Consider the following 13,470-nt stretch of genomic DNA (forward strand, 5'->3'; position numbering starts at 1 on the left):
TAAACTTCAGAACTTAACCAAACTTTGTCTTTTATACCGAAATTAACTGACTTAGAAGCAAATATTGAAATTTTCCGCAATAAAGCTAACTGAATATTCAGTGCAACTTCGACAACAACATTTCTTTCTTTAGGAGAACCGAACCAAACTTACTTAAACTTTCCCAAAAATTGTTAGGTCAAAAAGGTTTTTTGTGTTTTGCTTCACCTTGTAATCTTGTATGTTTAGAGTAACAAAGACTCACACTTACAAATTAAAGTCTTCAAATCTGAACATAAATTCTCCCTTACTTTGAGTCGCGCAACCTTTGATCTCTTCATACGATATGTCACTTCAAACTCAATAACGGTTTCAGTATAAAGACATTTCTCTTCATCGTCATCTTCATTTTTTGTTGATATACAATCCAACCAACTCGTAAAGCCAATAAAGACATGAGACGACACAAGCTTCCGTGGTGGGTCACTTGGTTGGTTCGCTCCAACCTCAATTGAGACTCCCTGATCGAGCAAGGCCTAAGCAATGGTAGCCGCACATTGAATTTAAGCCATTGGTAACTGAGAAGGTTCCGTTACTTGTAATAATTACTACAACAACGTATGAGAGCTCTCTTGTTCGTGTTTAATTGACGACACACTCTATAGCTCTTCGAATTCAGTAAAACTCATACTACAGCTCAAAAAGCTTCTGTTATGGGTTTATTTTTGATCCAAATTAATGGGCCTTCATATGACCCATTATCAGCCCACTAATTACTGTACCGGACTTTGTGTTGACTGCTGTTGAGTGAGAGAATCAACCGCCGCGGAAGTTGGTTGGATTGGGAAAGAAAAGAAAAGAAAAAAAAAAAAATGGCGACTTGGATAATGTTACATCCTCCGAATTCATCTTATTTACGGCTCATGCCATCATCACCATCACCGTCGGCGGCTTCATCCACGTCGCGTCGAAGTAACCGTTGTCTCTTTAAGCCATTCCGATGCGTTCCACTTCAGCAACAACAAGATCCCCAGCTCGTCGAGCAGTCGCAGCAGGTACCAAAAACAAACAAAAATGTCTATGAATTTGAATTCGAATTCGTCTGTAATTTTCGAAATTTGAGGATTTTTTTTTGTTTTCGCTGAAGGGTGATTTCGATGGAGCTGTGATTCTGTGTGAGGATTGTAACGGGAAAGGATGGTTGCTCTGCGATTTCTGTAAAGGTCAGAAAACAAATGTGAAATCTGAGAACAATCGAATCTATCGACGATGCCCAACCTGTAAAGCTGTAAGTAATTTAGCCAGTTTTTTTTTTTTTTTTTTTGTTGATTGAAAAATGTATGAGGTGAAGCTATGAAATGGTGAACTTTGAATACAGGTTGGATTTGTGTTGTGTGGAAAGTGTAAAGTGTTCAAGTGTGTCACATTTCCTAATTCAGAAGACGGGGATGAACTTATGTTCTAAAAGCTTCCCTTGTGGTATCTTCAATGTATACCCATTTGAGTTTTCAGGTTCCTTTCTTTTTGCCAATTGTTATATATATATATATATATATATGTTGTCTTTACTCTGCCAAATATCAAATATAGCCATATGTATTAGCACAGTGTAACCATTAAGCAGACTAGTGAATCTCATTGGCTTCTTTACTGATCTCTCTATGTTCATGTGTGAAAGCTGACTTCCACACCTTTTTTACTTATTGATTTTTGAACTGCAATGTGTCTCATGTGGATAGGTTTATTCTTTCATTGATTAATGCCTTTGTAATAGGATTTGGTTGTCGTTATAACCTCAACACTCATCTTTAAAGCAGAAAGCTACTACTACTAGTACACACTCCAACTGTTTTTATGATTCCAAGGCATATTGTTTTGTTCTTGGTAATTTGCTGATGATGGATCTTTGCTGTCTTTACAGAACCTGTAATTCATTATATCCTCGATATCAGGTTCAGGAGATGATTATGACAATGCACATGTATTAGGGGATTTGTTTAGATTAACAGATGGTATTAAATCTCAAGGAACAGAGGTGTCATGTGGCGTTTTCCGTTTTATCGGATCTCTATGTTTTATGTTTTGACTTTGACCCTCATTAATCATATGGCAGAGAACCAACATGTGATTTCATGAACATCTTTCTCTCCCTTTTCTTGAATCATGTTTTGGTTTAAGGGATTGTTAACTCAGTCCTTTTGAGTTTTGATTTGCCGTACTCTTTCCAGAGACGGACGTTATATGCATGTGATCACAATAATGGAGCTACTTAGTTTACATGAGAATATTCCTGTGACTCTGCTATTAGCTTATTATACAAGAGAAGCTTAGGATACCGTACTTTTTCCTTTGAATAGTTTTATAACCACATTCCACTTGATGATTAAAAGTACAATTCCGTAATTATTGTTATGATTACATTATCCTATTATTTTAAATCTTCTGATTACTTTAACATAATTCTAACTTCCATTCACATGGCTGTTCCGGGAAGAACGCAAACTGCACAAATAGAAACATGAACCATTCTCTCTCTCTCTTAATAGGCACAGCGTTTTGGATTCTTGTGAGTTTGATTTCTGCTTAGAGTTAAAAGACAAAACATAGGTTTAATCAGTGTTACTTGTTCTCCTCTAGTTTCATTAGGTTCTATATACTATTATACTGAGATAAAGATCAACTTCCGTTAGTTTCCAAACTAACAGAATCTTCGGTTGCCATGAATCATCTTGCCGATGTGATATGTTTCTACTGACTTGTATTGCAGACGACTGGATTACAAAGGATTTATAAAAATTTGTGTAAAAGTTCAAATATTATTTTTCCCTGATTCGCTTATACAGTATCTGATTTGTTTTTAGTACCACGATGCTACTGCGTTTGTAATCAGGAATAGATAGTTAGATCAATGGGCTGGTGGGTTTTTCTGAGAAATTCCACCAGAGCAGAGAAAGAAATAAGAGTTACTTAAAGTTTTCATCAGTCTGAGATAGCCACAACAAAAGTCAGAAACAGAGCAGAGAGGTACTTATAGTAGTTTCAGTGATCTGTTTGTACATTCCATTATTCAGAAATATATCCTCTTATTCGGAAGTTTTGAAGCACACAAATCCATATTCCTAGAGAAAAAAATGGGAATAAGCAGAATGGCTCAAGTCAATACAAGAGGAGGGAAAAAAAAGATGCAGAAGCAAGGAATGAACAAAACTATCTGCACATTGGGATGTTGTGAGGTTGGTGTGAAGGAGTCCTCGGACAATCCGATGGATGCCGGTAACTCGTCTTATCATCTGCTGCTGCATTGAACTTGCACTCCTGTTTAGCTGCTGTTGTCTTCACCAGGTACCCTTCGTTCTTCTCCTCCATTATCTTCAATATGCTCTCGAAAACAGAAACTTCACACGGAATCCTCAACAGACCGGCTTGTTGAAACCCAAACTCTTCTTCTGCCTCACGTAAAAGAACATAGAAAGCTTGGTGGCTAAGGTACTCTGTTGGTATTGTGTACCTCTTCTTCTCTAACCCGACCGATACAGCTAGATACCCTTTCGGCACAGCTGTTACATCTGTAAATGACAGTGTCCTCTTCAGAAACTTGATGCTCTTGCTACCTCCGCCATTGTTATTGTTCTCTTCGGTGGTGTTGCTCTTGGCTGCCTTTGATGCAATCGCTTGTTTTCGCCATTTCTTGAGAATCTGTTGAAGCTTAACGATCTCTCTGATCTTGTTGGACTTCTTGGCTTCCATGGCGGAGATAGAAGACACAAGACAAGAAATGGGTTTGGTACTATGTTTTGTTTATGTGATGGTTTAGCGTTTGTCTCTTTCTATGTGTAGTGATGAGGACGTGATGGATTTTGAGAGTTGGGGATATATAGAGGTGGTGACCCTCTAACTCTGATTTAATTAATTGCAGAATTAGAGGTTAATTGTTTTTCTGTTTAAAGTATTGGGCTAATCATATGCTTTGGGGTTATTTAATGATCTAATTGTAACCAACTTGAACTTGTTAACAAAGAAAATCAAATAGCTATACCTCACCAGCACAGAAGAAATGATCCACAAAAGCTGGTTCAAGCATCTCTCTTAAATCCCTGAGAAACGCAGCTATCTAATATTGAGACTCTGATTTCATTTACTCGGTAGAATTCTCATGCAGCAATCGTTTAAATCCCCCTTGTGTGATAGAAGGTCGTCAGGTCAGTTCGTGTTGACTCGATTGTTTTTTTAATAAGAGTCTAGCGGTTGGGCTTGATTAGACGACAAATAAAGCCCACTAATAATCTCCTCACGGCCCAACTGTTATTTCTTTTCCTCCGCAATTAAGGCATTGTACGACCGTACCTATGACTAAGTCTAAGAATTGAACTCCGATCCATACAAATTGTCAACTGTACAGGGCATGGACATTTAATTATCTTAGCTAGTTGAGATTATATAAAGATGAAAATGATAAGCAAGTCTAGCCTCACCATAGTTGAATAGATCTTACCATGATTAGTTGGTGATTATTGGTGGGTAGTAAGCATTTGGTATAAGCTGACCGATAGTTAACGTTGACCGATAAAAATCTCCGATGGCGACCATCACCACCCCCGCTGCTTCCACGGACAAACTACTCTCTGAATGGCTGCCTCAAGTGTTCATCAGTTTCCGGGGGGCTGATCTTCGCCTTGGCTTCATAGGCTTTCTGAAGAAGGCCTTGAGGGAGAATAATATAAAGTACTATATCGACGAGGAAGAGCCCAGGGGGGCACGTCTTGAGATCCTTTTCGACAGGATCAAGGAGTCGCAAATCGCACTTGTGTTCTTCTCGATTCAGTACGCAGAGTCAGAGTGGTGCTTGGACGAACTGGTGGAAATTATGAAGAACATGGAGAAAGGAAAGCTCAAAGCACAATCGAATATGCATGATGATATTTACTCGATTCTAAAACCAGTAGCAAACTAAACACCAACATGCAACAAAAGAAAAAACCTATCTGACTCTGCGTACTGGTAGGTACGATAGCTTAATCGAGTAAATTATGAAGAACTGGTAGGTAACCTATCCACCTACCCTTAGCCATTGAGCTTTGTGCGCACATGTGCAAGTGCAACCCAAAAACATTACTCTATTAGTTTATTACAGAATGTTTTTAAGTTAATTTATAACCGAAAACAATTTTAATACTGATTATTCCAAGATTGTATTTGTATAGAAATAAATCTAACTTTAAACATTATGTAATAATCACAAAAAAAAAACACTTATGGGAACAAGTATTCACATAATTATGGATACTGTATAAGATGTATATAGATTCCAAACCAAACCAATTTAGTTTTTTTTTTTTCAAAGATAGTAAGAGAAACATTAATACAATTTGAGACATTAAAAAAAAAAAATGAGTCACAGTGACTTTTATACTTTACCTTCTCAGTAGTAAGTTTTCTTTCCGTATCCTGAGAATATATTGCCACGTGTTAGTCACCAAACCACACTCTCATCACACTCACACACACACACAAAAAAAAAAAACTTGTCGTCCTTTTTTTGTTTTAAAGTCCAATTTGATCAAACAAACAAATTCGAAGAAGAGAGAACCCAAAAAAAAAAAAAAAAATCCTGTTTTCTGTTGGCAAATTCTCCGGCGAAATCAATCTTCTTCGTTAGTTTATTCAGAACATGGCGGCCGCGAAACTCGTGGCTTTGTTACTATTTCTCGCCTTGGTTTTCAATTTCACCACTTGTCTTGTCTTCGCCGACGCTGGAATCGACGGCGGTGAAGAACCGAAACACCGATCCGACGGCGGTGAAATCGAATTGGATCAACTTAATGCTAAAATCCGTGCCCTAGGTTTTTACACTCGGAATCTTACAGTTACTTCGATTTTTTTAACTTTTGTGCGAATTCTCTAATTTTGATGTTTTTTTTTTTATTTTTAATTTTGTTTGTTTTGGGGTTTTGTGAAGAATCTCAAATTGATGAGAAAACAAGAGAACTTAAAGGGAGAGAAGAGTTAGTAGCAGAGAAGGAGAAGCTTCTTCAAGAGAGACAAGCCAAAGTTGCTTCTTTGGAGACTGAGGTTTCTTCACTAAAGGTATGCATGCATATCTTATTGTTATGGTGTCTTACACTTCGTTGTATAGATTTGTAATCTTGCTTTCAGCTTCAGTTTTGTAATCTTCCTTCACTTGTTTTCAGAAAAAAGGTTCATCAGATTCTGTGGAATTGTTGAGCAAAGCACAAGCACGAGCTGCTGAGTTAGAGAAGCAGGTGAGAGATCTTTATTTTTTGAGAACTCATCTTGTATATGCATTTATGCTGCTTAATTCTTATTCTCAACGTTTCAGGTTGAGGTACTCAAGAACTTTCTAGAGCAAAAAAACAAGGAGAAAGAATCCACAGAAGCACGGAGTAGTGCAGCCGAGAAAAAGCTAAATGAATTGAACTCGAGACTTGAGAAAGTATGTTCTTTACATCCTTTGCTTCCTTTTTCTCGTGAGTCACGTTATTAGTATCTCTGTTAATCATTTATATAGCTTAACTCTGGTCGTGCAAAGTAATTGATTTTTCTTATTTATCTACCTTGTTTCATCTTTTGCTGGGTTTTCTTAAGGTTTTAGCCAATTAAATATAGCTCTGAGTGACTTTTTTTTTTTGGTCTTCCCTTTGGAGTTTTTGTGTCCTAGTTATATTATCTGTTCTACAGGACAACTCCTTTTCACAGTCGATGTTTGGTTTTAATGTAGATTTTGGAATTGTATGCAAGTCAAGTATGGATGTGTGCTTTTTGTTTTTTTTTGCCAAATTTAACAAGAGAGTCCTGCAGTTTCACAAGACAAATGAAGAGCAGAAGAACAAAATACGAAAACTTGAGCGTGCTCTTAAACTCTCCGAGGTATGATGATATGGTGCTCATGGTTTTTGGTTTGGTTCTCCTCGACTTTTGGGTTTTTTTTCCATCACTTTTTAATCTTATCAAAATGAAATTATAGGAAGAAATGGTGCGGACAAAGTATGAAGCAACCACAAAGGCTAAGGAACTGATGGAGGTTCATGGCGCGTGGCTTCCCCCTTGGCTTGTTGTACACTGGGCTAAATTTCAGGTAAATAAAGTTTGTCTCTTACGACTTTCTGACGCAATAGATTTTCTCAACTAAAGTCGGCACTTCCTGAACTCAGACTGTTGCTGGGACACATTGGGACGCCCACGGAAAACCAATTATGGAGAAAGTAACTCATAAGGTACTGTTTATCCATTCGTATGATGATACATGTCTATTTAAGGAAACGTATGTCTAATGAAGTTTAATTATCTATTAGGTGACACAAGCCAAAAATCAAGCTGAAAAATGGGCTAAACCGCACATGGCTAATGTTAAAACTGTAAGCAGCTTACAACCAATGTCTATCATTACTCCTCATGAGGCTCTTATGGTTATGCTTATGCTTATGCAATTCTGTTTCCAGAAATATATTCCGGCCATGAAAGAGACTGTTAAAACACATGTTGAGCCACACGTGCAAACACTATCTACCAAAGCGAAAGAGGCTTACCATGCTTCCAAGAGTGCAGTTACTCCACATATTGTTAAGTTTCAAGAACATGTAGATCCATATTACCAGGTGAAGTATTTTTTCTTTTTCTTTTTGATATTAGTCTTTCAGCTTATCGTTGATGACAATATCCACTTAATGCGTTCTGTTTTTGCTCTCCAGGAGGCTAAAAAATTTAGCAAGCCATACGTTGATCAAGTAGCCACGGCCACAAAACCACATGTTGATAAGGTGAGAGCTACCATGAAACCTTACACAAAGAAGGCGGTTCACATCTACAAAGAGTCCCTAAAATCTGCCTCAACGTATCACCATCAGGTCAGAATGGGAACCACTGTGTATATTATATATACATTCGAGTTATGAATAGTAGTACCATTTCTGGAGGAATATGTTGTCTTTTAAGCTGATAAGTGTGTCTATCTGTGAAGCTTCAAGCCAATGTCGAAAGAAAATTGAAGAGCCATGAGCTGATGGAACCTTTTGCCACGAAAGAGTTCATTTGGTTTACGGTATGTTTTCTGGTCTTGTACTCTTTAAGACATCATGCTTTTTTGTTCTTTTGCCTCTCAGCTTAAATGTTGAACTGTTCACTGCAGGCCTCTGCTTTGTTGGCGTTACCCATCTTCATAGTGTACAAATTTCTCTGTTCGCTCTTCTGGCAAGTTTCTTATAAACAATCATTATCTATAAGATGTTAATATTAACTTTCAGTATATTGCTCTCTAGTTAGTACAGATACTCCATTCTCGATTTCACTTAATGACCTTCAGTGAGTTTGTTATATGTTTATTGCAGCACAAAGACAAAGAAGCCTATCAGACAGCCTCATCACCATACTCGCCGTAAGGCCAAAAGGGGTCATTCTGACAAGTGAAGTCACATGATTATGCTGTTGTCACTTCCGCGTGCTATAAATATTAGAGGTACATCTTACATTCTGCTTAAATACACGTCGCAGAATGGATCTGGAACAAAGAATGTGCAGTCGTTGAATAGGTCGATAGGCCAAGCCAGAACTTACTTTCCATAGACTTATGTTAAATGCTCATATAGTGTAAAAGCTATTACTCACTAGTGACTGAGGTTAAATCTTTGGAGTGATTTGTGTCAAGTGACTTGACCTTTCGCTATACTCTTGCAGGTAAAGACGGATTTTGATGCGTTCTCTTTGTGCTTCAGCAACAGTCTATATGTTTTCTTCGTTAGTATGAAAGAGAGAGCTTATGTTAGAGGTATCTTATGGTTTAAGCTCGCTGTGCACAAGTGTTTCTTCACTCTCTCTCTCTCCGTTTTTGAGATACCTTTTGGATATAAAGTTTTCAGTCTTTTTATACAGAGAAGATTAGACATCTAGAGGAAATCTAGCAAGGGCTTGGTTTGAGTATTTTGTGATTTATTGTGGATAAATTTGGGAGTTCCTCCATTACTCTTTTTTAAAACCCATGGTTTTTTTTTTCTTTTATCCTTTTTGAAATATTGGGAAATATTAATATTACAGCTTTTATATATGTGTAACTGAAAATCATAAGAGTCACACCATAATTGGCTTGACTAACCTTTGAATCTTGATATCTTCCTAGAATAGGTAAACAAATGCGACAATAAAAACAAACAAAAAGGTTTTACTGACAAGTAAAGGGAACTTTCTTCCGCGTGCAAACAAATTAAGAACCATAACATAAGGTGACAATTACCACTTAATAAGATGGCCAGTATCCATCCAAGTCCATGCACTGGCTCATCTCCACATTTCCAAACCCGTTTTCGCCGTTGAACGAAGCACTAACCGAGGCGACATCCTCGAGTGACACAACAGGAGGCGGCTGGACCAGTGCACCGCCAAGGTTGAGATTGAGCCCTGAGACAGGCATGTGGACGTTGTAGTTCATTAGCTGATGATGATGAGCAGAGTCCATGGTAGTGCTTGTGGAGGCACGGAAGACTCTAGAGAGCTCGGCTAGGTGAACCGCATTAGCCATGATGGACTGGTTAATATTGAGGCTTGGGTGTGGGTGTAGATGCGGTGGGAGTTGAAGGAGGTCTGATGAGTAATTTGGGTTGTTGTTATTGGTTGATAGTAATGAGGCTCTTGCGTGGTTGTGGTTATGACTCGTGCTGCTGCTACTGCTGCTTATGTATTTCTTGGTTGCTTCTGTTTTCTTGAATACTCTACACACTACCCACTCGTCTTGCTGCATTTACGTGTACCATCATTGATGACGAAATAAGAATTATGTAACAAAAAACAAAGAGGGAAAATATTATACCTTGGAGTTTCTGTAGGAAGACTTAGAGTGAAGTCGATATTCATGCATGACCCAACTAGTCTTCTCCCCACGAGGAGCTCTTCCTCTGTAGAAGACCAAAGTCTTCTTCATTCCGACTAACTCCGATGTTGTGCTATTATATATCTCTTTGTCTTTTCCGGTGGTTTTCCAATATCCTGTATTCGTCGCCCTATTTGTCCTCACCCCCGTCGGATACTTCCGGTCCCGTAGACTGAAAAAGTACCATTCTTTTCCTCCCATTTTGGCCTTCTCTATCAACAATTTACTCAAACAGAAACTTTGTGAATAGCTTGGCGAATTAACTATATATATATATATATATTTTTTTTTTATATATTTCCAAAATGTTAACATATATATTACTAATAATTAAGCTTTCTGCTTCTATAATCGACGGTAATAATATATTATGTTGTGACGATTAGTAAAGCGACTCTTTGAAAAAATGGTATTGGTATGTTAGATGAATCCTAGAGTAATGAAGTTAACTGTAAAATAGTGGATACATTTTGAGCTGAGTAATGATGAATGTTAATAAATTAGGTTTTTTAGATGAGTGATTTGTTATGTTATAAAGTTATATTTTTAAAAAATGTGTTATTAAGCTGAATAATCCGCACAGTTTGGAACTAAGATAACTAGATAAGAAACAAAGATAATGTTAGTTTATCAATATCTTGATTATGGATGGAAGTAAAGACAAAATAAGTTGATGAGAAATTAACGTACGTACGGTAGTGAATGCATGACTTCCGTTCATGTAACTAATGTTTGTTAGGAAACTTCATCGTGTGACTTTCTATTTTCAAGATACATGCTTACTTTTTTCTTTCTCTCTTTCTATACCGAGCATTTTTTAAGGAAACTTCATCTACTCCAAAGATTCTTTTGATAAATTAATGTATTCCATATATTTTACATTTATATTGTGACCGAAAGGAAAAAGGGAAAAAAGATTTTTACATCTATCTAGCCTTCACACCACAACCACATGCTTATCCCTTAGCTTTTTTTTGGGGGCAAAATTCATTAGTTTATAGTACAAGAAAATAGTTTTATAGATTGTGATTGGGATAGCTAATACAAAGGAATTACAACCAATGTACTCTCTTTTACACTAACTGACTTACGACTAGTATCTAGAATATCCTCATGACATTATTGCATGCATTTTCATAAGGCGAATTATATATATAGTGGGTGTAAATATATGTTATGAACTTTTAGATGCTTCCCAAAATAGAAGATCATTATTTATGTGTACATGTGTAGATCTAGTATATACATACACACACATATATATATATACATGTGGCATGTTCTTAGCATTCAATGACTCATTTCTATCAATTTCCTCATGTATGTATACCATATATATGCTTAAAGTAGAAGAACACATAATTTTGGTTTTTAATATGTTCAAAAAATTGCTTCGGATATTTTCTAACCCAAATAAATAAGGTCATACCAATCTTGAATAAAATCAACGATGTATATCAATATGCACATGTATCTATCTACCCATCAAAAAAAAATATTTATCTACATATCGAAGAGATATACATGTGATCTTTTATGTGTGTGTGCGCGCGCGCGCGTGTGTAGGAAGAAAGTCTTAAGAGTAAATAACGTACCAGGAAGCTCCCACGGTTCGGACTTGTTGAGATCAACATCGGCGATTGCTTTGCCGGTGAAGTTTTGATCGGCGATCTTATTAACCAAGTAAAAAGATATTAGCTCCTCATCCGTTGGATGAAATCTGAAACCTGGCGGCAAAGCTTCTTCTTCTTTCTTCTGCTGTTGGTGATCTCCTTGTTCCATTTTATATGATCTTTAGTCCAGGTCCAAGAACCTTTCAATATCTCCTTGAAACACATATAGTAACATCTCTAAGATTCACAATCCATAAGATAAAGGTACTAAAAGAGGAATTCGAAAAGAAAAAAACAACACGAGATATGACAAGTATAGGGTGAGATATATTGGGCTTACTTGTATGGAAGAAGAAAAACCAGACAACCAAAACTTTTATGAGATTAGGGTTTTGGTGGTATTTATATATCACTAGACAGGGATGACTTGCGACTATTCTAAGGAGGAAATTATGAAGGAAGAAGAGAAAAAGACAAAGAAGACAAAATAAGGGTAGGGTTTTTTCTTCTTTTCTTCTTACTTTGTCGTGCATGTTATTAAAAAAACAATTACTATAACACGGTTTTGCCTTTATAAATTTATTAATTATAATATATACAATATTTAAGTTCTTGCATATTTAGGAAACCCAATTACAGTTACCATCCAAGATTGAAAGACATGGAACTTTAAAATGAAGACTGCTTTATAATAAGATACTGCTTTGTAAGTATTTACATTTTAGTGTTTATGTGATTATCTATAAATAATTGAATTAACATTATACTATCTTATCGAGTAGAAATTATAATGTAGAAAAAAGAGGAAAATGTGGAAGAGACTAGAGAGAGTGTGCATGAAGCTCTCACCTAATAAGGGTCTTCAAGTACAAGGTACATGCAGCTTAACCTCCCACGTCCAAATTTTATCCTTTGTTTATTTTGTGTAGTTGGTCAAGAAATTCTCCTTTTAGGACCCTTACTAATTCATCTTACCTTATACATATATATATCCCCTGAAATAATTACGTGTTGGTGTCGTATCTCCCACGATTCAGTTCATTTTGTTCCTAGGCTCGGATCATATCAAAATGTATAGAATTCTTTTATATGATTGGCCTGTAAATGAACCAATGGTCGATGCTTAAAGAGTCAAAATGGTATATATTTTGCATTCATTTGTGATTTAGTTTTACAAATAAAATGGTACTAAATAACACTTTAAGGGAAGAAAAGGGAATAGTATAGAGGTGGACCAATAGAGGTAATATAGTTTTTCTCACCTGAACAATTAATATTATTCCAAAAATTATTTTTTCTATGTAATCATATACATATTAATAAAATATAAAGCTGACGACTTTGTCTTTTGAACACATTTTTCTATCCATTCATGTTCATTGTTTACTAGACTTGGTGTTTATTTACATGAGATTCGGTTATGTTCTTTTTCTTTTATTATTGTGAGTCGAATCGAGTGAGAAAAAAAAGGATCGTTTTGTCTCCCTACTATTATCCAAATCTGCAAATGAGCCTAGAAATAGTTTATCACTAGGAATCAACAACCTTAATTATTGCTAAATCATTAAAGGTTTGAAAGATAAATGATGATGATTTCTCTTAAATATTGTTGATGATGACTATGATTAGTTTGAACAAAAAAATCTCTTCCTATCAAGACCACAAAATGACCAATATTAATTAGTTCTATAATGTATCTTATACTTCAATTTGGAAAAGAAAAAAAATTGGGACTTTTACCAAAGATATAATATGGATGACTGTTTGTATAATTGTTGTCTCCTTCAATTGTATCTTTAAGGATTTCATATAATCATTCAACAACCCGCGGATTCATTTGCTCCATTACTATTCACAAAGAAGAAAAATGTTGTTAAAGAGATTTAGTAACAACAAAATTTACCAATTGGTAACTCAACCTAGCACTTTAGGTACTCTCACTTCGAGATCATTTGGTATAAATTACTTAACAGATAATCACATTTCCTTTACGGTCCAAATATT

The 13,470-nt window shown here is 36.1% G+C and overlaps 4 protein-coding genes, 1 long non-coding RNA gene and 1 pseudogene across 7 annotated transcripts; 4 read left to right on the top strand and 2 right to left on the bottom strand.

Annotated features, from left to right (window-relative positions):
• Positions 1–634: 634 nt before the first annotated feature.
• Positions 635–2,264, top strand: LOC104702957 (uncharacterized). 2 transcript variants are annotated; one of them, XM_087459675.1, is made up of 4 exons: positions 635–1,034; positions 1,127–1,267; positions 1,358–1,491; positions 1,901–2,264. In XM_087459675.1, exons 1-3 carry the CDS (start codon positions 852–854, stop codon positions 1,442–1,444), a joined length of 411 nt encoding a protein of 136 aa, XP_087315801.1. In that variant the 5' UTR covers positions 635–851; the 3' UTR covers positions 1,445–1,491; positions 1,901–2,264. The 2 variants fall into 2 exon arrangements, with proteins under 2 accessions (XP_087315801.1, XP_087315800.1); XM_087459674.1 differs by lacking the exon at positions 1,901–2,264 and having other exon boundaries at positions 1,358–1,633.
• A 576-nt stretch (positions 2,265–2,840) lies between these two features.
• Positions 2,841–3,262, top strand: LOC147941841 (uncharacterized). Its single transcript, XR_015562499.1, has 2 exons — positions 2,841–3,003; positions 3,103–3,262. It is a non-coding gene; the product is annotated as an uncharacterized LOC147941841 (long non-coding RNA).
• LOC104702960 (uncharacterized) lies at positions 2,983–5,012 on the bottom strand. The gene is made up of 2 exons (XM_087459673.1): positions 4,472–5,012; positions 2,983–4,370 (listed from the first exon to the last, which is right to left on the bottom strand). The coding sequence occupies exon 2, from the start codon at positions 3,724–3,726 to the stop codon at positions 3,187–3,189; it is 540 nt and encodes a 179-aa protein (XP_087315799.1). The 5' UTR covers positions 3,727–4,370; positions 4,472–5,012; the 3' UTR covers positions 2,983–3,186.
• LOC147941842 (protein PHLOEM PROTEIN 2-LIKE A5 pseudogene) lies at positions 4,556–4,930 on the top strand (annotated as a pseudogene).
• Positions 5,013–5,437: 425 nt separating the features above from the next.
• On the top strand, positions 5,438–9,034 carry LOC104705011 (uncharacterized). Its single transcript, XM_087459676.1, has 14 exons — positions 5,438–5,819; positions 5,936–6,063; positions 6,168–6,239; positions 6,317–6,430; positions 6,796–6,864; positions 6,962–7,072; positions 7,149–7,211; positions 7,290–7,352; positions 7,437–7,592; positions 7,686–7,841; positions 7,955–8,035; positions 8,123–8,184; positions 8,322–8,449; positions 8,668–9,034. Exons 1-13 carry the CDS (start codon positions 5,648–5,650, stop codon positions 8,398–8,400), a joined length of 1,326 nt encoding a protein of 441 aa, XP_087315802.1. The 5' UTR covers positions 5,438–5,647; the 3' UTR covers positions 8,401–8,449; positions 8,668–9,034.
• LOC104702962 (NAC domain-containing protein 100) lies at positions 9,011–11,906 on the bottom strand. 2 transcript variants are annotated; one of them, XM_010418897.3, is made up of 4 exons: positions 11,807–11,906; positions 11,449–11,679; positions 9,794–10,065; positions 9,011–9,718 (listed from the first exon to the last, which is right to left on the bottom strand). In XM_010418897.3, exons 2-4 carry the CDS (start codon positions 11,633–11,635, stop codon positions 9,224–9,226), a joined length of 954 nt encoding a protein of 317 aa, XP_010417199.2. In that variant the 5' UTR covers positions 11,636–11,679; positions 11,807–11,906; the 3' UTR covers positions 9,011–9,223. The 2 variants fall into 2 exon arrangements, with proteins under 2 accessions (XP_010417199.2, XP_010417200.2); XM_010418898.3 differs by having other exon boundaries at positions 11,449–11,676; positions 11,807–11,860.
• Between the last annotated feature and the right edge of the window lie 1,564 nt (positions 11,907–13,470).

Source organism: Camelina sativa, chromosome 7 (assembly GCF_030686135.1).
Source record: "Camelina sativa cultivar CO46 ecotype springtype chromosome 7, ASM3068613v1".
Lineage (NCBI taxonomy): Eukaryota > Viridiplantae > Streptophyta > Magnoliopsida > Brassicales > Brassicaceae > Camelina > Camelina sativa.